The sequence below is a fragment of the Vigna unguiculata genome, chromosome 4 (assembly GCF_037176805.1).
Source record: "Vigna unguiculata cultivar grain cowpea cultivar isolate G323 ecotype 2 chromosome 4, ASM3717680v1, whole genome shotgun sequence".
Classification (NCBI taxonomy): domain Eukaryota; kingdom Viridiplantae; phylum Streptophyta; class Magnoliopsida; order Fabales; family Fabaceae; genus Vigna; species Vigna unguiculata.
Window position 1 is genome coordinate 8,093,262 of NC_140795.1, and position 25,139 is coordinate 8,118,400.

General features: G+C 30.5%; 1 protein-coding gene across 1 annotated transcript; it reads left to right on the top strand.

Annotated features, from left to right (window-relative positions):
• The first annotated feature begins 1,487 nt into the window (after window positions 1-1,487).
• LOC114182725 (WPP domain-interacting tail-anchored protein 1-like) lies at window positions 1,488-6,216 on the top strand. Its single transcript, XM_028069657.2, has 4 exons — window positions 1,488-2,296; window positions 3,024-4,102; window positions 4,936-5,042; window positions 5,900-6,216. Exons 1-3 carry the CDS (start codon window positions 1,771-1,773, stop codon window positions 4,993-4,995), a joined length of 1,665 nt encoding a protein of 554 aa, XP_027925458.1. The 5' UTR covers window positions 1,488-1,770; the 3' UTR covers window positions 4,996-5,042; window positions 5,900-6,216.
• Window positions 6,217-25,139: the final 18,923 nt, after the last annotated feature.

Sequence of the window (25,139 nt, forward strand, 5' to 3'; positions counted from 1 at the left end):
GAAATGTTTGTTTGTCTTGGTATGAATTTATGAGCAATACTTTAACACTTCAAGTTATTGAGTGTTACTCTTACACACGTTTCAATATCTATTTTGTTTAATATACTTGGTATATCTATATAAACAGTTTTTTCTTTTTATCTTTTATTAGAGTGTGGTCATTCTTCAAAACGTATGAGATTTGGGTAAGTGTGAGTATTATAAGATTGACAATTTGGGTAAGTGACCAACTTTTTATTTTTTATTTTAAATAAAATTCATGATTTAAATGATTATTTCATTTATTTATTTTTAAAAATGTCATTTGAAGTGATGACTTCTATTTACTTAAAAAAAAGTATTACTTTAAGTGACGATCTCTATTTCTTTACTTTTTTTTTTTGTTTTTTATTATATATGTAATATATAAAAAAATGAAGAGTTCACTTCAAATGATTTTTCTTTTAAAAAAAAAAGTTATATTATTTTAAGCAAGATTTCCAAATAAAAATGACTCGTTATGTTTTAATAGAAAAACGTCATATTTTATTAGAAAAATTTAGTCATTAATTAAGTAAGTCATTAAAACTGACTTCTTTTTAAAAAAGTAAACTTATCTTAAGCTATAAATATTTTAAAATATTATCCAAATCAATACATCCGGGAAATTATACTACTTTCATGCAAAAACCTATAGAAAACTTCAGGTGATAAAATAAAAATTCAAAACCTAAAGAGAAACATAAAACTACACATTTAATAATAGACTGTATTTGAACCGAAAAATGAAATAAATTAATTTCAACATATCAAAGCATATTTAATAATAAGTTCATATATATATATATATATATATATATATATATATATAGTGAGAGAGAGAGTATAAGTTACAGTATTTTAAAATAGTTAGTTCCAAATTTGTAATTACAATATTATTTTTGTTATTTAATTAGTGGAAACACAGGTGTGATTATGTTTAAATTTTTGTTATGTTTTTTTATAAATAATATATTGCATTATTTTTTATTTTATATAATTTTATTTATTATATGAAAATAAAGTAATTAAATATACTACTTAGTATATATTGTTGAAACTATGTTGTAATACATAACTAATTATTTTAAAAATATATAATTTAATTATACTTAAAATATGAGTATTTAATTTTTTTTTATTTGTGAGAGAGTATTTTTCTATTATTAATGAGTTTCTTTTTATCACCATTTTTTCTACTATATTTTAATGTCTTTTGTTTTAACTTTTTCTTTCTTAAATTAAAGCTTTTTGTAAATTTTATATTTTAATTTAAAAATATTATTAGGAATAAAATGAGAAAAAAAAGTATGTTATAACCATGTAAAAAACTTTATTCTAACTCACTGTAAATAAAAATTAAACTAATTAAATAACCCTCCGGTAGAAAAAAAAAAAACCTGTAACCAGAAAAAGAAACGGGTAACAGTTAACGCAAAAACGCTGCGTTGCAGTTAGGGCGCGGAGCAAGTGTAACTGCCAGTGGAACTTGCAAAATAGCGATCCGATCAACTGTATCATTTAATTTGTTATTCTCTGTGGAACTTTTTAGTTCCTTAAATTCTGATTCTTCCTTCACACACAATTGTTTTAAATCGTGAATTCTTTGGCTCTATTCTGCAATTTCCATTTTTCCAGTTCCTTTCCTCAAATTCAGTGCAGTCAACTTTCTGGCAGCAATTTTAAACTTTTCTTTTTCCTTTTTAGTACTTAACTTCCTTCCCACATTTTTAGAGCAAGTGGGGTGCTACAATGAGCACTGAAAGTGCTGAAAATGATGCCAGTGTTGTTCTTGAAGATGCTGTTGTTTCACTAACCAGTGGGAGTGTGATGGGAGATCTGGGTGATGTTTGCGGCAGAATGCTCACAAGGCTTGATTTGGACGTGGCTGGTTTCTCTGAAAAAGTTTCCAACTTGACCTATTTTGTGATGTATGTGGAAACTATGGAGTGTGAGATTGAGGCCTTGGTTTTGGAAAAGGAGAAGGATCACATTGATTGCTTGGAAAAAGGTTTGCAGTTTGATCTGTTGTCTGTGCTGTTGGATTCAGAGGCGAGAGAGTTGAGGGAAGTCTTGAACACCCTTCAAGGGTGGGTTGGTGAGGCTAGAGAGTGTGTACTTTCTTACACTCATTTGGGCGAGGCTTCTGTTGCAATGCAAGATAAGTTGGTTGATTATGAACAACAGTTGAATCAGTCTGAAGAGGAGTTGAATGACATCAAGATAAAGTCAGCTGGTTTCCAGAGGAGTTTCTCTACTTTTAAGAAGGCAGAAATTGGTATGTAGGAGATCTTATATTGTTCATTTTCTTACATATTTTTTTTTTATGTTTGGACAATATATGATTTTGATCATAAAAGAATCACATGTTTTTAGTTATTACAAAACTTTATTTAGGATCAGTTCCTGTGTTTAACAAAGTGATGTGGTTTTAATTCTTTACTTGGTAATAAATACGTGTAGTGAGGGACTAACATCACTTGATTTTGTTAAATGTTAGGATAAATACTTGTAAAATTTGAGCTTAACTAAGATGTACTAAAAGATTTTCCACTATCAACCAATGAAAAATTATTCTTGGTATGGCTGTTTAGGTAATTGTTAAGGAACTTCATAAATTTACCATACATGATAGTGTGGTTTGATGACAATTCAAAATACTTGTACACTGTAAGTCGCGTATTATTTATGATTTTCTATAAGAACAAAAGAAAAAATCCGTGTTATTTTCTGGACCTTAAGCATATTTTTAATGTTTTGATTAAGTTGTTAGAAAAAGGTCATTTTTTTTATGCGTGTCCTGTTTTCTGGACTTTCTCTTCAACTTGGCTGTGAAATTGGTTGTGTGAGAACAGCCAATACTTCTCTTTTTGGTTACTTTTATCACAAAATTGATACAAAATAAAAGAGGAAGGGAGAAAGAAATAACTATGGAGAACATTGAACTGACTGGCTCAAACTTTCTGCTTCTTGATTTATGAAACAGGGATTTTTTTATGATGCAGGCGAAATCATAAGAGAGGATGATAAATCTTTGAATGCAAAAGCAGAGATAAAACTGCAAACAGTTGAGCAACAAAGAAATATTCTTAGAATGCTGGAGAAATCATTGGCAAAAGAACTGGATCTTGAGAAGGATTTACTTGATTCAAGAGAAATTGAAGAAACTCTAAAACAAAGGATGTTCTTTACAGAACAAGAGCTTGTTAACATGGAGGAAGAAGCAATTGATGTTTGGGAAAGATGGCTTGAGGCAGAGAATGCAAGTGAGGTTCTGTTGGGAATTTCAAGAGGCCTTTTAGGTAGACTCCACATTTCTCAGTTCAATTTGAGAGGTCTTAGTCATCGTGAATCTGAGCTTCGAGCTAATCTGAAAGATGCTGAAGATAAACTAACCCTTGCCAATTCTGAGGTCTTCTCTTTAAGTGACAAGGTGTATTCACTTGAAAAGAAGCTAAAAGAATCTGATGTTCAGTTACTGAATGCAAAGGCCTCCAGTGATGAATATCAGAAGCAGTACAATATTTTGTGTTCTGAAGCAAGAGACATGAGGAGTATCATTGTTGAGCTGAAAGAATCTGTATCTAATGCAGAAAGTAGGGCTAACAGTGCAGAAACAAAGTATAACATACTGACAGAGACAAATTTAAAACTTAATGAGGAGTTGGATCTTTTGAGAGGCACATCTGCAAGAGCAGATTTGCTAGAGAGGCAGTTGAAAGAATCTGCTGTACGATTTCAGAATACGGTAGCATCTGCTAAAGCTAGTCAGGAGAAGCAAAGTAAGTTGTATTCCACAATTAGAGATAAGGAAAACGTGATAAAGGATCTTAAGTCAAAGGTTTTGAAAGCTGAGAGTAGGGCTGACAGTGCAGAGGACAATTGTATCATATTGTCTGAATCCAACGCTGAGTTGAATGAGGAACTCAGCTTTTTGCGGAATAGATTGGAAAGCGTGGAGGAATCCCTTCACCGCGAGGAAGAAATGAAAATGGAAACTGCAAAGGGCATTGGAAAGCAGGCCAAAGTATTCAAAAAATTGATTACACAACTGGCTGTTGAGAGAGAGCGTCTTAAGCAGCAGGTATCCTAAAATGGAGAAATTTTATTTTTAACTGAATCATTAATCTCACATACCATGCCATTTAGCTTTATTCCTCAACCTGTTCAACCTGTTTCTGTAAGATTTCACAAAATTTCATTTATATGTACACACACACACACACACACACACACACACACACACATATATATATATATATATATATATATATATATATATATATATATACATGTATATGAATACTATAAACAGATTGATTCCTTGGTATGGGATGGTTACCTCAATGTTGCTGCAAACATGCTTGTTTTTACCTTTCCTTTGGAATGAACTTGACTTCTTCCATATTCAAGTGTTCCCTTGTGTGTAAGCATGGTTTGTGTTGAAAATTACACTCTGACCAAGATATGACCAAATTAGAATATGTATGTGGATGTAAATTTTATCCTACAAATTTGTTTAGTAGGGTTGATTTTGACAAAAAATCTATTTGTAAGCGAGGAAGTATGTTGGAAATCTTTAGCTAGAAATATAGTAAAATTATAGTATATTAGTAAGTATAAACCTTATTTTTACTAATTAGTTTTGTAAGATTAAGTTAGATGTAAAATTTACTATCTAGGCGTTTTTTCTTTTAGATTTTCCATTTGCTGTTTAAGATTTTTTTTATAAACTGTGTGATGCAACATGCATTTGGGTTCTTCTAATTTATGTTTAATTTACACGTAAGCCATTTGGATTGAAAATTCATACTAATGAGGTAGAAAAAGATCAACAGACAATAAGACTTTGATATGCTGAAACATAAGACATCTTCCCTCTGTGTGGCTTGCTGAAATTTTGTGTTTTATCTACAGATATCATCCCTAGCTAGTGAGAACAAAATTTTGGTAGTGAAATTAAAGCAGGCAAGTTGAGGATCCTTATTTAAGAAGCCAGTGAGACTTCAGCCACTGGCTATGAGGTTGGTACTTTGAACTTTCTTCATTTGCTTATTGATTGATTTATTACATATGCAAATGTATAATAAATCACAAACCACTGTGTATGATAAATTTGTTAAAGTCATACAAAACCGAATATTCAGAAGCTTTTATGCCGTGTATAACCATGAAATCATTAATATTATGTCTAATGAAAGACTAATACAATATTATCATGTATATCTTTTCTAAGAAGCAAAAACATAGACTTTATTAATATATATTAATATATTCGTACAAAAACAAAGTGTATAAAATTGTTCCACCAATGCATTAGTCTTACATAACTTATTAGGAAGATCTTCTCAGCCTTGCCACTATTAATATACCGAATTGATTTCTCGACCAATAGCATTATTTTATACTAGTGGAAACACTTACACGACAACTAGTGGAAAGGAAACACATACACGACAATGTTTGTTCATGCTTTTGTAAGATGATAGACATTAATTATCATCAGAATGAATAAGTAGTTACCAAAATATTAAAGGTAAGTTTGTATAACAAAATGTGTACACCAAAATCGGTTATTGGAATTGGTTATATTAGTATAGAAATAGAAATAAGTTATATGTAAACCTAGTTTACAAAAAATAAAGATAAAATTGTACAAAAAAAAAATGTGTATATCAAATGTAGTAATCACTGTCAGAATTGGTATCCTCTTTATCTACTTAGTATAGATGACTTAAAGATTTACTTCTAGAATCAAGACAATAATAAACTTAAGGAAACAGAAAAATAAAAGGATGCATTATGAAGATTCATATTAATATCCCAAAATACCAAAAGAAAATCTTATTATTTCCCTACTTTTTAATTCTTCTTTTACCAGGGTGACAGGAGTCTCAGGACTTCAGAAACAAATCTGCAGCTGCTAATGAAGTCAAACCCACTGATTCAGTACCAAAAGTTAGGAGTGTGAGGAGAACTGATGCAGGAATTCTTGATTTTTCATGTCAATTCATGTTTTACTGGTTCCTCCTCATGAAGTTGTTGTGTCTATGTATCAATAGTTAACATGATTTTTTTTAGTTTCTGTTTATTTACCTTTTTGTTGTTGTATTAATTCATAGAAGGTAACTTAATACAAAGCACATTGGAGTAGTCAAACTTTGTTGTTGAATTCAATGAAGAATAATTTTGAACGAACTTTTGAACATTTTTAAGAATGAAAAATAGGAAGCAAAAATTTTTAAAAAATTATTCACAAAACAACATTTAACTTACATATAAATTAATTGGTACAAACCTCATAATTTCTTTAAATTATTAATTTAATTTACAAGATAATAGTTTTTTTTTTGTTTGTAAGTGTTTAGGAAGAAATTTATAATGTTTTCTTATTATAGATAGACGTAACAGGATTATTTAAGTTGGATACTTACCACTATTAATGATCACGACCAATTTATAGGGTAATTACTAATTAAGGTGTTTTTTCAAGGCATTATAACTATAGTATTCGCAACTCATAAATGGATGTTACAACGGGGCTAAGAAATAATGTTCCACACTTCAGAATGTAAATTTTTCTTTCCTTAACATGAGAATAAGAGTGGCAGAACATTTAGCCCTTAGTTTCAATACTGAGTGCATCATCACACTCACACATTTATTGTTTCAACAAAAGATCAATAAAGGAACTACAACATATTCCAAAAGACAAGTATTAAGTAAGTCTCATCAAATCAAATACTAACTGATGATTACCTTTTGATGATTAATTTTTACTCATTTAGAATATCAAACCTTAACTGTTTTGGAATGTATTTAAGAGTAAAGTCATTCTTTTTAATTATATTTGTTAGAGATATTATCTAAGCTTCAACATAAATTAGTGTGGTAAAAATCAATTTTCAAGTCTAACTAGACAAATCTTACTATAAAGTTCAATTTGTTGAATTTCACTTGACGATTTGACAAATTATATATATGTACTAAGTGACTTTTATGATTGAATGAGTACATGTTCTCTCAATGTTCATGTGTTTTGTGCAACCCGAGAATAAAGTTAAATCACATATTGTCTAGTTAGATGAGTTTCATCAATTGGTCTAGTATGCTAAATTGCGATAGACAAGCTCTGAACGTATTAATAGTGCATTTAATTTGTTAATTCAAATTGAGCAATTTTGTTCAAAAAGTTTGTTATAATCTAATCATAGAAAGAAACGATTAGTCTCAAATTGTGATATATAATATTGATGTCGAGACCTTGGATTTGAGACCAGTTGTTGGATTGAACACTTACTAGTAGGTCAAAAGTTATAGTCATTAGTTAGGATACAACTCTTTTTACTTAAGAATGTAACAATCCAAACGTTACGATTTGATTGTGACCCGGCCCACTTGACCTTTACTACGGGACAATTGATGTTAGTTACAACACAAAATACAAACTAGCTTAAAATATCATCTTAATCATTTCTCATTTCTCATCTAATTCAATCATATATCTCAATTTATACTTATTCATTAAAATCAATATTTATGATCACAATAGAGGTATTGATTGAGCTAGACATCCTTGTTGAAGAAGTCTTTTTCAAGTGGAGAGAAAATTCAGACTAAGTCTCTCACCTAAGTTTGGAAACAACACTTTTTATGGCGTGAGAGTGAATCTTTATTGCTTTAGTGACTAGATGGACACTTAAACAATCATACTTTGTTATATAATTGAATGTCATCACTTCAAACTTGGTCAATTGATCTTTTATCACTTTAGGAATATACCTCAAACATAATTCAATGTGATTCCTAATTAAATTGATAAAGATTTCTTTTTAATTAAAAATATTTTTTTAAACATAATTGTAAGATTCCACATCAATTTAATTAAAACTTTTCAATTTACATTTAGACAAAACTACCCACCACATCCAAGAGTTGTATAAACCATATATATCCATCAATAGACTGACATGTACAAATTTATCTCATCAACATAATTTTAATATTATAATTGGAACTTCCCAAAATTGCATCATCACACAAAATTCAAATAATGTTTGAGTAGAAAAGTATAATAATTTTCAAAAAGACTACATATATTGAAATTCGAATTGTTCTCATTTTAAATTTTTTAATAAAATAACTTGATATTTATCTCATCAACATGATTTTAATATTATAATTAGAATTTCTTAAAATTGCACAATCACATAAAACTCAAATAATGTGAGTAGAAAAGTTTCGTAATTTTCAGAAAGATTATATATATTGAATTTGAATTGTTCTCATTTTAAATTTTAAATTTTAAGAAAAATTTGTTCAACAAAGTAACTTGATATTCATCTCATCATAATAAATTTAATATTATAATTTAAACTTCAACAAAATTGAACAATCACACAAAACTCAAATAATGTTTAAGTAGAAAATGATTTGTAATGTTCAGAAAAACTACATTGAATTTGAATTGTTCTTAATTTAAATTTTTAATTTTAAAATTTTTTGTTTCAATAAAGTTACTTGATATTTTTACCTTTAATTTTTTTTAATAAAATATTTTAATTATTACGTTAGCCTATAGATATCAACAACACAGAATAATCTCAACAGATTTTAATTGAAAATTTTTTATTAACATCTAAAAAAAATAGTATAACTTACATTAGTTGAGAAAACTTCGGCATACTTCAATTGAGTACATCAATTGAGAAATAGATTTGGTTTAATGTTGAAGAATAAAGGTTATATTATGACTTTATTCTCATTCTTGTTGAAAAATATTAATTTGGTCTTCTTCTTTTTTTTTCTTACTTTAATTTCTATTTTGGAAAATTTGATATAATTAGATCATTTCTATCAATGGGACCATAATAATAATGTTAAAGAAGTGTCATGTGTTAATTTGTGTGTTTTTTTAATTTAATTTAATTTTTTTTAAAAGTAAAAAATTTGCCATGGGTCAAAGTGCTGGCGTGCCACATGATAGTAACAATGTTTATGTCAATGCAGTGCCACATGTCATTGTCACGCTAGATGTTATTGTCTCAATCTCAATATGATCCATGTATTTTTATTTTTTCCAATTTAGGCTCATTTTTTAAAAAACTAAACAATTTTGTTCCTCTCAAAATGGAAACAAAATTTAATTTCTATATACATGTTATACAAATATTTTTATTAATTAGAACTAAATTGAAATCAGGAGCATACAACCTACCACTTGCATCTTGTCACTTATACAAAAGTCCACGTTCCATATTCCAGTAAGAACAATAAATATTCATGAAAACTTTGATCCAAATGAAACATTCATCAACCTTGACAAACCAATTACATTTCAACCGAAGTGAAATCGATGATATATCAAGTAGGTTAAACCAAAGAGAGAATATGAAAATAGTATGAAAAATATCATATTCTTACTTTTTTTTATGAGAAATTTGAAACTATATATACGATTTTAATTAATGAATTTACTTTTCTAAATTTCTATAATTTAATTTTCAACAATAACCAAATAACATATTTTATCATAAAATATATGTTTTTTAATAAAAGTAAATTATCTCTAAAGTTCTCTATCCAAACACATTTATATATGCTTTTTCTTCTTGTTCAATAAAACTTATATATGAATATAAAACAATCCATTCCACATTAGCTCATCCACATATATCTAACCTAAGTATTAAAGGTGTCAATTTGGCTCAATCCACAGGACTTGGCCCTGACCCATGTGGGCTAGGGTCAAAAAAGCCCACATTAAAAAAAAGCCCATTGGGTCAAAAACCCCACAAAAGCCATGTGGGTTAAGGCTAGCCCATGGACTTTCTTCTTAAACATGAAAATTATATTATTTTTTAAAATTATTATTAAACTTTCCGACGACCTAAACGTGTATGACAACCCGAATTGGCCGAGGGGGCCCAACAACCCGGACAACATGATGACCCGGACAAGCCAAACGACATGATGATCCGAATGGGCCTAACGACTTAGACGGACCCGATGACCCAGAAATGTTTGACTTCCTAAACAAACCCGACTTTCCAAACAGGCCCTACGATCCAGACGGACCTGATCACTCAAACGTGCCCAACGACTCAAATAGTCCCGACGATACGAATGAGCCCAATGACCCAAAATCGGCCGACAACCCGGATGGGTCGGATAAACCTAATGGTCCCAACAATCCCAACAGGCCAGACGAACGGGACGGGCCCGCCAATCTAGATGAACCCAATGACCCAAACGTGCCCAACAACTCAAACAGTCCTGACGATACGAATAGGCCTGATGACCCGAAATCGATCGACGACCCGGAAGGGCCGGGCGAACCTAATGGTTCCAACAATCCCAACAAGTTGGACAACCAAGATGAACCTTCGACCCGGATAGGGTTGTCGAGTCTATCAAACTTGTTCGGGTACTGGGGCCTGTCTGGTTCTTCGAGCCTATCAGGGTCGTCGGGTTGTCAGGGTCGTCGGGTTGTTCGGGCCGTCGAGCCCATTTGAATCATCTTGCATGTCCGGGTAGTATGTCCCGTCCAAGTTGTGTGGCCCGTTCAAGTTGTTCCTCTGGTCCTTGTCGTCGTTATGGCCGTTCAGGTCTTCAGGCCCGTCCTGGTCATCAGGCTCCTCCTCCTCGTCGGGCTGGTCTTGATCATAGGGTCTGTCCGGATCTTCGACCCCATCGGGGTCGTTAGGCCATCCGGGTCCTCGGTCTCGTCGGACCCATTTGGGTCGTCGGTCTTGTCGGGTCTTAGGACTCGTCCGAGTCGTTGGACTTGATCTTTGACTCTGGCTTAATATAGCATTTTAAGAAGGCCTAACCCACCTTAGCCATGATCCTAACCTACTAGAGAGGGGGTTTTGGGGGCTTTGGGGGCTGGGGCTCTTGTTTGACCCCCTCATTTGGGGGCCTCCTAAAAGGGGGCTTAATGAAGAGTGAGTCAAGACTAGCCCATGGACTAGGGCCCAAATTGACAGCTCTACTAAGTATTAAATTCACCTTAATTATAGTCATAAACTTTTTAACTTCCCTTACTTAATATGCTCTTCAAGTCAAATATTTGTATGAAAAATATTAAAGAACGTCAAAATTATTTCCAAGAAACCTAATTAAAGAATCAAATATATTATTACACCACTAGAATAACCAATACTCACTTTTTTCTATCGTATTTCACCATAAATATTCCTAGCTCATACATACAAAACCAAAAGACAAATATAGGAGGAAAAAACCTTACTCAATAAAATATAAGTTTAATTATATTTTGAGTATCTGCTAAATTTTGAAACTTTCAATTGAGTTCATATTAAATTTTTGTGTGATGTATTTAGTCCTCAAAATACTAAAACATTTTAATTGTCGCATGTCATGTAACAGTTATATGTTATCATCCTACTTCAATGTTGCCACATAATACCAAAAAAATGTAATGATGAAGATCTACCTCAAAAATTTACTGTATTTAAGAAAAATTACTTTTAAAACAAATTAAAATTATAAAATATTAAATTAAAAGATAAAAATATATAAAATTATAAAATATAAATTTAGATAATAATAAAATTATTAAATTATTAAATATAAAATAAAAAATATAATTTCATAATTTTTTAATTATCTAATTATCTAAGTTTACAACTTATACTTTTTTATTATGCAATTTCATAATTTCATAATTTATAATATCATAATTTCAAAATTTATAATTTTTTATCATATAATTTCGTAATTTCTTTATTCTTGTAATTTTACAATTTTACAATTTCATAATTATATAATTATATAATTTTATAAATTTATAATGGTTTAATTATAGAATATAAAAATATTAATTATAAAATTAGATAATTTAAAAATTTTTAAAATATAAAATTATAATTATAAAATCATACTTTTTTATTTTATATTTAATAATTTAATAATTTCATTATTAACTAATTATCTAATTTAATATCTTATAGATTTTTTTTAATTTAATAATTTAATTTGCTTTAAGAATAATTGTCGTTAAATACAAGAAACCCTTGATTGAGATCTCTTCATTTAAATATCTTATAGTAAAATATTATGTGACAACATTTAAATAGAATGATAGTGTAAAGTAATTGTTACATCATACAATTAACTATGAAATCTAACTACATATACTTCATTCAAAGTTTAAAACGTTTGAGGACTTAATAGACCATAAAAATTTACACAGACACAGACACAAACATATGCACAAACACAAACATACACACACACACACAAACACGGACACAAACACACATAGATACACACACAAACACAAACACAGACACACACACACAAACACAAACACAAACATAGACACACATAGACATAGATACACATAGACACAGACACAAATACAGACACAAACACAGACATACACAAACATAGACACACACACAGACAAAAACACACACACAACACAAACACAGACACACACACACACACACACATACACAGACACATACATACACACACAAACACAAACACAAACCACATAGACACAGACACAAACACAAACACACACAAACACACACAGACACACACACACACACACTTAACTTATAATAATCACAGATAGACACACAAACATAGATACACACACACACTCTTAACTTATAATAATCAAATATTTATTTTTCATCTGTTTTAAACCTTCCCATGTATATTAGGTTAAACATTGAAAATGTGAGTTAAATAAAGACATTCAAAATAAAAAAAAGCGAGAAATATTTTTATAATATGATGCACTGATACAATATGTGTATTGGATACAACATGTGTCCAATATGCCAATACGTTTATTTTAAAAATAATATGATATGATATGTGATATATATACATTGAAAAGTGTATAGTAATTCTTAAAAACATTATAAAAATATAATTGTTATTATGTGAATCCAAATTAAAATTATATGTATTATTGTCAACATAAAAATACTTCTGTTTTATAGATTAAATCTTTTATTGTTAAATATCGGTAAAGAATTTTAAAGTATCAAATACAAATACGTTTCAGACACATATACGTGATCCAAATTAAAGTATTGGTGCATCATATACATTAACTTAACTTTTTTTTTTGTGAAATAAATTTTAACATCCTGAAGTATTTTGTATCGTTAACTAAAAATGCACCATCAATTAGATATTTTTTTTTTATAACTGACATAAACTTTCTTAATGTCAATAATGTTTACGTTAATTGTAAGGAAAGGGTAATATTTATTATTATTAATGTCTACTTAATGTAATTAATAAAGTAGTTTCGAGTTTATTTAATAACTTATAAGTTAGTTTGATTAATAAAGTATATTAAAATATTTTATTTTAAGAGTTTATAACTTATAACTTATTAACTACTTTAGTTAGCTTCACACTTGTAACTTTTCTAATTTTCTTCTATTACCCACTACAAAAATAATTATTTTTAGTTGGGGTTGTTTTTGGCGTTTACGGGGGTTTTAACCCCCACTAATGGCTTTACCCGAGGTTTCCTCTTCCCCTAGAAAAACCACCGTAGCTAAGAGGTTACTGGGGTTTTTAACAACCCCTGGTATTAGCGCAACTTACTGGGGGTTTTCAAAATCCCTGGTAATGACTGGGGTTTTAAAACCCCTAGTAGTGGCTGGGGTTTACAAAACCCTGGTAATGACCAGGGTTTACAAAACCCCTGGTAATGACTAGGGTTTGAGACCCGTTCTCTCTACAATTTTTTCAAAGGGTTTTAAATCCACCTTATGTTTGTTACTTTTTTTTAATTATACATAAATCTTAAAATAAATGAAAAATATAAAAGACAAAAGTTTTAAGTTTTTTGTATTTATAATTTTCCTATAACATTCGTAAAAGGATAAAAAGAAATCTACAATTTTAAATAAAATCTACAAAAGAGTGAATAATACAAGTTGAGTTTTGTTTCTTCAACCACATTTCATAGTATTGTTAACACAAGCATCTTCTAAGATCGCAACACCTAAAGCATCTTCTAAGATGTATTGTTAACAAAGCAGCAGCTGTTGAATATTAGGAGCATTGGTTGTGGTGTGCATATATTGTTGTTACAAGCACCAGCATGAAGTCATACTAAATTCTGCAAGGTTCATAAAATGACAATTAAAACCTTGAGCCAGATGAAGTTGGATGATGCAAAGAATTCATGTGATTAGGTAGCTACCTTGAGACACACTACTTTTCTAATGGCTAATAGCAAGCCTGTCATAAGACACTACACATATGTGATATCATGCTTGGTAGAGTAAACCTGCAACAAGGGACTTGATGGTCAAACAAATACTATAATAATGCTTCCTAGTCAAGATTGAATGGAATCAGTTCAATTTATAGAGACCATGTGAACACTAACACAACAAGTTAAAAAACCCATGCTCACAGAGTCTTAACCCCTGGTCACAAAGCAAACTTGTAGATTTTCTTATGCCAAAAACATAATGCTACTCAGCAGTGATAATGTACCTCAATTTAAGCACTGCTTCCTTTCGATGATGTAATCAATCTAGTTCTTGAATCATACACCAGTTTAGTCTCACAACTTAGCAATACAAAAACCTAGTCAAATATGAAGATTTAAAGTTCTCATAAAGACTAAAAGAACCTGGAACTGATTCTTGTACACATCTACAACAATTGCATGAGAAAGTAGTAGAGTATGTGTAACTATATAAGGTTCTGTTCTTGAATCACCACCAAGGCAAGTTGGATCTTACCATTCAGAGCATCGACCTGGTGCAACGAAAAAAAATGGTGGTGGAAGCACCAAAATAAATTTTTTTTATTATTGATAGATTTTGAAAATCTAGCAATAATCAGTATTTTGAACTTGTGTATGGTATATACGAGGTGAAAGAAAGAAATTTCACAATCAACAATACACATTTCAAATTAACTTCAAGATAATTTACTAAAATTCGACGTGGAAGATACCTCAAGTAACTGAAACATGGATTTCATGTCAACTAAACTCTGTACAGTCTCACGAAAAATACAACCAAGGAAATTAAGTGGAAGTGATAATTGGAAGAGAAGCCCATTCACCATTACCTGCATATTGAATTTAGAATAATTTAAGAAAAGAAGATATTCATTATGACAGTAAGAAGATAACTACAAAGAGATTGGAGGATAAAGAATCCTTTGTCCATGAAAGCAAACATAATCATTAAAGAACAAATAAAAGCTTCAATGGAGCAAAGCTACCCAAGCCTCATACTAGAACTAAATTTAAGAAAACTTTACCAAATCACCAACAGTCATCATTCCATCCATGATCCCATGAGAGCACAACACCATTGTCGATGAAAGAACAACACTAAATATAAAATTTTGACCAAAATTCAATACAGCAAGACTTTGTTGGGTTTTCAGAGCATCATCCTCATATCCTAGACAATGATATTACAAACTGCAGCAGGACAAGCAAAATCAATTATAAAAAAGAATTAAGAGAAGCACAAATAAAACTGGAGAAGCAAGCAACATCAATTATAAAAGAGAATTATGTTAATAAAGTCAAGAAGCACCTAATCTTGAAACTCAAAAGCTAACTTAAGCAAGATTATATGCTCTCTTAAGTGAGTTTAAAGGCAACAACGTGAAGGCTCATTACTAACTTAAGTGAGAGACGCCCATACAGACCTATGAAATAATGGTCATACAAATAGGCCAAGAACAATATATGAGCAATAAGAATATACAAAATAACTAGTGCCATTTTACACACCCAACTTAACAAGGAAAATTGATCACTTACTCTTTAGGTACTTGTCATAATTATCAGCTTCATAAACTTCATTATTAAAATATTAAACAGTCTGTAAACCAAGAAAAAATAAGTGATAAAAAAACACTAAATCGAAGATAACATTAAAAAACTGGCATTAATGACTGAAATGCTCACCTCATAATTAATAAGTGAGTCAATAACCCTTGTACTAGCATCATTATCAGCCATGTTCATGGTTTCCCTGAACTTAGTCCTCCATTTAAAAAAAAAGAAAACATAACAGTTCATGACTACTATAATCAATTAATTTTCAACAAATCCATTGCATCATACTAAAATCCATTTATCCCACCAAGTCATTAGTTGGCCAACAAAAAACAAATTATTTGTTACAGAGAACTGAAACTTTATTTCATATAAAAGAAAACTGCAAAATTACTGAATGTGATATTTGGAGGAATATTTTTTAAAGGGCAATTCACTTTTATAGAAAATTTGAAATGTTTTATGACAAAGAGTTGTTAGCATGGATAATTTCAAAAGAAATTGAAATTTCAAAAATTTACTAGCAATTTAATACCTTAACATTAGAGAATTTAAAATTCTACCTATAAACTTTTTAGTAAAAGGTGAAAACTTGAAATCTTTTTTCAACTAGTGTCTACAAGATTTCTTTCAGGTTAAAGCTTCTCATAGTTACTTTTGGTCACTACCATCAAGGTTATATTTTGCCGACATAGGCCCGCATTATTTCTATTATTGATAAACTTGAAACCAAAAAAAGTAATGCCTTTGTTCATGAGAGATGGAAGTATTAGATCCTCCATTATAATTATATATTTTTGTAGTGTAATTACCCAATATTAGTTCAAATAGCTTCGTGAAAGATGATTATTTGACGTATAAGATGCTTACCAAAAGAAGATCCTCATCAGTGCCAAAGGCTTTGCGAGCTTTTTCTAAAGACTTTAAAGAAATCCTCTTGTGCTTCCTGCATATAATTCACAGAATTTTGAATTTGTAAATTTTTAAAGATGATCAACAACTCTTATTTTAGGATTAAAAAAAAAAGAATTGGTAACTATTTATCCACTTAAATTATATGCATATGCTTGTCATATTCCAACATATATAGTTTTTTAATGAAAACTAATAATATAAAAATTGGCTATTTGACATTGGCTATGTGAAGAGAAATAGAGCTAGGATAACGAGACATACCACACAATTTAAAGAATATTCTCGAATGGTTTTCATTATCTAAGGCATGTATAAATAATGATTTATCCAATAAAACAGAAGGGTTAACAAATGATGAAATAATAAAAATTGAACCATTATCGGTATCATTAAAAATCTATTGACTAGGTAAATTGCATCGACATTGGAACTAGAAAGCACATAAATATGAATGTTTAATAGAGCAAATACAACCCTTATTAAGAAACAATGAATAAGTGAGTAGATAGAAAATAAACTTTATTCAAAGACTCATGCGACAAAAAATTACATCTAGAATTAATAGGTTGCCTTGAAAAAATAAGTAGTATGACTTGCAAGAACTCTACTTTAACATATTTTTTCTTGTTCGTTTCATTGGAAAACTCTATCATAGAAAGTTTTTTCTCCAAGATATTACCTAAATTTTTAGATTTAGGTATTAAAAATTATTGTTTGATTCATATAATACAAGACTGTAAAACTTTTGTTCAATGTTGTCTTCAAATGACAGTATGCAATATCTATGTAATGCACTTAGTTTTTGCTTCACTTTAATTTTGGAAAAGTTCATTTGGATAATGAGGATTGATTGATTGTGTGAGCTGATAGTTTTTCAGATACACCAGATATTCATCATGGTCCCTTTGGATGAATTTTCCTAATTGATGAGTGTGGAAAGATAGAAAAGAGTAATGTTTTCCTAATTTTCCTAATTCATCATAGTCTTTCAAGGAATTTGACAGTAATGTCTGAAAAGATCATCAACAGAGGTGCAATTCTAAACTAGATATATTGGTCTATCAATCTTACTTACCATGAACCTTATCATTCTTTTCCATCCAAGTATGATATACACTTAACATAACATGTATGTGGAAAGGTGTGGAACTGTGGTTTTCGGATCCAAAGTTACAACTTAAGAACATTGATCTTTCAAGTAATAATGCAACAAAGTAGTCCTCGTAGCTCAAAGGCAAGAAGGTATGTTGCAACTTCCTTATGATATTCCTTATTTTTATTATTAATGACTGAATTAAATTCTTCAAATCACATTACTTCTTTTGCTTACACTTGTTTTTTATGCACCCATATATACTTTAGGAGCAATCTTTTTTAGTTTATATGTTCATTTCAGGATCTCTGAGAAACTTTTTCTATGGTCCACACTTCTCTTATACCATAGTTACTAAATTCTACTCAAATGCAATGATTACTATAATTTTTCTAAACAGTTTTCGGTTCACTCTCGAATTCACAAAAATTTGAGAAAATTGATTAGTACCATTAGAAAACATGGTTAACAGAAAACCTTAGTCTTTAAGCATATAATTAGATAAGAACAAAATCTAAGAGTACAAAATCAGAGATGAAGCTGCAAAAAGCAAAGAGGAGCACCTGAACAGAACTAGGGATCACACTGTTACAATGGCTGCAGTTGTTGTGGAATCACACTCCGATTGCAGTAGCTATGGCAGTGTCAGAGCTACTACTTGATGGTGGAAAAATAATCAGTGAGATAGGGCATAAGTAAGAGAGATGAAATTGAAAGAGGAAAACGAAATCGAAAGCAACAATACAAGAAAACGAAATCAAAAGCAATGATGTAGGGAACAAAATCGAAATTGAAATGAGACGAAATAGAAAATAGGAGATGAAATCGAAAGAGAAAGAGCAATAAAAAGCAAGGAGATGAAATTGAAAGCAAGATAACGATCTTCATTACCTTAAACTTCAAGCAAAAACGGTGAAGCTACGGTGAGGCTTAGTGGAGACATAGTGGAGGCACGGTAAGGCTCGGTGGAGACATAGTGGAGGCACGCACGAGAAGAGTTTATTTTCTTACTATTAGGGTAAAACAAAGTGAAAGAAAAGATGAAAGGGTAATGGGTCAAGTAATTAAAAATTATGAAAAAGGAGAAAAAAAATAAAGAGACATTCCTTGGGTTTCTTAAGAAAACCCCAGATAGTTAAACGGGGCTTTTAAAACCTCCACAATGTGTATGTTTTACTAGAGGTTATAATAACCCCAAGTAATAAACCCCATCTAAAAATCATTATTTTTGTAGTGACCGTCTCTTATATTTTAGTACAATACTTTTCTTGCTTTTAATCTTTTGTTACTTATTGTTATCTATTTTAATTTAAAAAGATGTTTAATTATAATACTATTTGTTGAATTAAATTTTAACTTTTGATGCAGTTCTAATTAAAAAATATTTCTCATTATAAATTGAAATAAGGTTTAATTCATATTAAATTTATTAAATACAACAATGTCATAATAATATATAAGCACTAACTTCGAGTATTAATAGAGGTTTTTGAAACTCCAGACATTAATGAGAGTTTTTAGAACCCCGAGATAACAAGGGTTTTCAAAACCCTAGGCACTAACATTAACGGGGTTTTTTCAGAACCCAAGCATTAATGGGATTTTCAGAACCCCAAGCATTAACGAAGGTTTTTAAAATCCCATGAATTAACGGGGGTTTTTGAAATCCTAGGTATTAATGGAGGTTTTCGAAACTCTCGGTAAGTTGCGCTAGTTCAAAGGGTTGCTAAAAATCCTGGTAATTGATTAGTCATGCTTGCTCTTCCAAGGATTTTCCCTGGTAAAACCATTAGTGGGGGGTAAAACCCAAAAAACGCCAAATATGACCCACTAAAAACAATTATTTTTTGTAGTGTATGCATAATAAAAATTGTAAAAGATAAATATAATATAATAATAATTTAAATTGTAAAATAACAAAATTAAAAATTAAATTTAATTAATAGTCATTATATAAACTCATTTAAATATTAAAAAGTTTATAATACTTTTACCAACTAAATAAAAATATTAAAAGTTCAATAAAAAATTAACTATTTAAAAAACCCAAAATTATACTTACATAAAAATATATTATCATCTAAATATAATTTTAGATTTATAAATTTTATTTATCATCATAATATTATTTTTATATTATGGGTTAAATATGTTTTGGTCCCTCAAATTTTAGTGAAATTTGAAATTAGTCCCTATTCAAAACTTTTGACCAATTTAACATTTCATCTTTAGAAATGTATGAATTTAGTCTTTTTAACAAAATTTTATTAAGTTTATCTGCGTTTCAAATGCATTTCATGATAGTATTTGAATTGTTTACACCACTTGACACATTTTCGCTTTAATGTTAACTCAAATATTATCATAAAATGTGTTTGAAATGTCAAATAAACTTAAATAAATTGGGTTAAAAGGACTAAATTGGTAAAACGTTTCGAAGAGGGACTAATTCCAAATTTTATTGAAACTTGAGGGATCAAAAACATATTTAACCCTTATATTATTTACCAACAACTAATTTCATCAAATATTTCTAATCTAGTAATATATTTTATAAACTTCAAATTTATATATTAGAAATTTGTCAATTAATACTTAACATAATAAATATTAGCTAACAGTTAACTTATAAGATAATTTTATCAAAATCACATTTAATATTCATATAGAAATCTTAAACTTTAAATAAACACTTTAGTTATATATAATTAGGGGTGTCAAAAAAATTCGTATATGCGTATATTGGTGGATAAAACCTGCAACGAGTAGAAAATGGATATTTGCGGATAATGAGTACGGGTAGTTTTTATACCCGCATGTTAACGGAACGGGTATGAGTATCATAGTATATGTACCCGTGGATATTTGTACCTGCTATAGTCTAATTTAAATTTAAAAAAATAAAAGAGCATGATTAAAATATTAACACATTGATTTTGAATGAGTTATTTTTTATCAATTGGTTTTGAAAAACTTCTTCTCTTTGTAAATTGTCACTCAACACTATTTAAATAAGTTGTTTGGACTTTTTTTGAAATTTATAAATGTTATGTATTGTATTTTATTTGAACTTATGGTTAAAATATGTTGTTAAATATTTTTTTTGGTAAATACCTATGGGTACCCATGAATATTCGTGGATATTAAAAATATATGCGAGTATAACGGATACCTGCACGAATATGGGGACAAATATGAGACGAATATTTATCTAGTGATAAGTGTTTGCATAACATCCAATTTGCATAACAAATTAGACACTTATCTAAGGTTGAAAAGTACTTTTCTCAAGGAAACATGTCTTATTTTGTCCAAACATCATGCCTCCAACTTCTGGATGATAAATGAGGAATCTTAATAACATCACTCTTTTGTAGAAGAACAAAGGAAAAAGGTATCTAGCGGCTGAGCCATGCCAACCCAACTTAACCACAACAATTGAAAATACAGAACATAGTCAAACGTCCTGCTACTGAGCCAAAGGAATGTTGCTAAGCCACAAACTTGGAAGTGGACCAAAGATGAAAATGAACTAATGAATTCAATGACAAATGTATCTCAACACTGATCTGGACTTAGGGCTAAGCTCAAACAAAAAGGAAATCTAGGATATGAAGATTATGTGACTAAGCCTAGGAAAACTGGCTGAGCACCGCCCACACCAGCCTATAAAACAGTGACTCATCCTTCTGCTGAAGGCAAGCAGATCTGTAGAGAATAGGCCTCTCTTTTACTCTTTCTTCCTAAAATTTCTATAGATCAATTGTATAGGGGAAAAGAGGAATGGATAGTTGTAATTGGAGAAGATCCATGCTCACCATGAGTGGCTAAGACATTCAAGAGGTAAGGTTGTTTGTAATTGAATTCCCTTTTCTTTTCTTTTATCACAAGTTTTTCGTCTAAATTATCCTTTACTGTTTAAGATTATTTGGCTGCAAGTTATTTAGTTAAATTGTGATATTTTAACTGGTTTAAACTAAGTTGGGAAACTAGTTTGAATTGAGGTCCAACAAGCTTGTCAGACCTGTACTGGTACTAATTCAGTATCTAGAGAAGATGTTGTGTGGGGAAAAGCTAAAGCAGTAATGAAGGAGTTTAGGCTGCCAAGAGTTGAGAAATCACCTTTGGTTTAAATCCCCTAGGTTCTAGATAGTAGAGATGCATCTAGATCCACCTAAGAGAGTGCTTCCAGAGCAAGGATGTTGAGAAGTTCGAGATAAAAGAAGGAAAACTATAACTAACAAGGAGGAGAAAACAAAGGCAAACAACCTTGTCCTCTAATCTAATACTCAAACTGTATAAAATCTAATTAAAACTCGAGTCATAAAAGTGTTATAATTGTGATCTAATTATTGATAAACCTTTGCAAGTCACTATGGAGACGAGTAGTTGTAATAGTTGTAACAGTACACTTGTTGTAAATAGGATTGTGAATAAAACCTCATCATCCAACGTTGACATCCCTGTCTATAACATTAAGTTCTTAAATTATCTTGGATCCCTTCACATAAATTTTGACACATTTTTATTGTGTTTGCATTTGACACTTGTCACACTTTTTTACAATGAGAGCAATGAGATCACAAGATCCTTTTTCTTTTTAGACAAAAAATTGGTTGTGATCTTTCTTATTTTTTAGATCATACCCTAATTTAGATTTATTTGACGTATGCTTGAAAGTTGAAAATAAAAGATTTAGAGCTTTAGAACACTTTTCAAAATTATGCTTACATTATGTTATGCTTCCTTTCAAATTTTTAATTTTTTTCTACATTTGATGATACAATATGTTTCAAGGTAAATGCTTTCTTATTTTATGTAATCTTATCTGGTTTTAGCTTTTCATTCTCCAGAAGCAACACTTTAATCTTATATGTGAAATTGTAATTGTTAGAAAATTCTTGTAAGAGATATTATTCTCATTTTCGTTAGATGGCAAAAAGATGAGTCAAAGATAGAAAGAAAATCGCAAATTGGATTAGAGTATGCCTCTTTGTCTTAGTTAATCATCAAACATATATTAACCTATTGTCTAAGCTATAGTCTGACCTAAAGTCTAAATCTTTCATTTAGCCATCAAACTCACCTTGAACTTTGACTTCCTTTTCAACTTCTTTAGGTTACAAGCCTTTGTAATGGTTGTTTTCTTAGGCTTCCAAATCTTAGGCATGCTATCCAAAAAGTTTAGATTTATTTGAGTTGTGGAGAAGTTATGTCTAAGAGTTTCTAGCCTATTTAGAAGAATTTGCATTCTTCCAAACATATTATTCACTCTTTTGTAATCTTTCTTAGTGAAAAGACTTGTATCGGTGGGTGAAGGTGACAACTTTTGTAAGTTGCACGTCTTCATGATCTTGGTAGTTAATGATTAAGGAGTCCCAGATCACCTTGGTTATTTTCAACCCAAAAACCTTTTTATACTCATTTTTTAAATAAGGAATAGAATTAAATGTACTACATCTGGTTGAACTCTTCCTTTTTCTTAGTCCTCCTCTAGGGATGAGGTCTCTACATCACCATAGATGTGTTACAACTGATAATGTGTGGACTTTACATAACTCTCAATCATGTCTTTCTGAGTCTATCGAGGGGAAAATTCATTGAGGAAATATAACACCAATGAGACCTGAGTCCCACCTACATAAGGGTTTGACATCACTTCTAGGGGTGTCAAAACGGGCGAGCCCGACCAGTTTTGGCCCGCCAAAAACGAGTCGGGCCAGGTTGGCCCACCACAACAAAATGAGTTGAATTTTGTAACCCGCCTTGTCTAAGGGCAGGCCGGCGGGTTAGGCCACCACTTTTTTTTTAATTTTCTTTTAACTTTTTTAAATTTTTTGTTTATAAATTATATATATATATATATATATATATATATTTGTTTATATAATATAAAAAATTATTTACTTTTAATTTTTAAATATAAAAAATAAAAAAGGGTTGGCAGGCCAGGACGGGCGGGGCCGCTTTTGATAGGTTAGGCGGGCCGGGCCACGACAGGCCTGGCCCGCTTTGACATGCCTAATCACTTGCAGTCTAAAACCTTAAGCTAATGGGTTTATGAAAATTCTACCTTATATGTTGCTCAACTTTATCATTTATATCCCATGTGAGATTTAGACTCACTTGGATTCCCAAAAATCTCCCTCTAAAGAGTGTTTCCCTTCCACACACTAGTACACTCTTCCTTGAGCAAAATCATTCCCAATCACAAGTACCCATTTCGTACCGTTGTTCATTTTAACAGGACACACTTATCTTAACCCTTTTGTCAAGAAGACTTTCGATACATGGACCATATTGTACTTGTATGAGCTGGTCACAAAGACTAATAATCAATTATAATACCACTGATAGGTCTTTAAGAGGGGGTTCATTTGGGGGACTCAACACCAATGAAACCTAAGCCTAACCCACGTAAGGGATTGACACCACCTTTAACCCAAAACCTTAAGGCAATGATTTATGATTCTTAATCCTTATATAGTGCTCAACTTTTTCACCTTTATCCAATGTGAGACTTAGACTCGAACTTGTATTCCCAACACTTTCTAATAAGGACAATCTTCTCCTAAGAACACAAGATCCTAGAGAGGGGAGCTCCTTCACAACAAGTTGTGGTTCCATGCCTACCACGTTGGATATTTTCCTCTGGTCACGGTAAGGCACTCAACCCTTTAGAGGTTAAGCTCTAATACCACTTTAGATAAACAAGTAAATCACAACAAGAAAGGGTTGAAATGCGTTTTAATTTTTTTTTTTTGTTTTTCGTAGGTATCGTCTGAATATGTGTAGTGTTTATACGGTTTGATGAACTGATAAAGATTTTCAATAATTGAGTTTAAAAACTTCATCTTCTTAAGTTAATGCATGGGTTATAACATGCAATATAACAAGGTAAGGAAGAGAAGAAATTACTTAAGATGTTTTTATACCGGTTCGTCAAATAGCACATGCTACGTCCGATTTTCAATCAACTATTGAGTTTTACTAAATAAACTACCGATGCAAGATATAAGTGAGTATTGTTTTGACTTGTAGTCCCCCTAGCTAACCTATGCAAGCATTATTTCTGAATGTAATCACTCCTTGCTATCCCACCAAGTATCTTGTAACATCTAGTCACTTTTGGTTAAAAATTAAGTATTCCTTTACAATATACCATTATTGGATAAGAAAAAAATTTTTTAGGTTGTGATAAAAAATGTCACAAGGATTTCTCACTAAAGAGGTTGGGTTGTTTGACGTTTACAAGGTTAAGCACTCTCTTTTAATTTGCTAAAAGAACACAATAAT

What these genes read in the sequence shown, in the direction of transcription:
- LOC114182725 (XM_028069657.2), top strand. Translation starts at nt 1,771, where the DNA reads ATGAGCACTGAAAGTGCTGAAAATGATGCCAGTGTTGTTCTTGAAGAT. An exon ending in TTTTAAGAAGGCAGAAATTG is followed by an intron (nt 2,297 to 3,023) that starts GTATGTAGGAGA and finishes TTTATGATGCAG; the next exon opens with GCGAAATCATAAGAGAGGAT. An exon ending in GAGAGCGTCTTAAGCAGCAG is followed by an intron (nt 4,103 to 4,935) that starts GTATCCTAAAAT and finishes TTTTATCTACAG; the next exon opens with ATATCATCCCTAGCTAGTGA.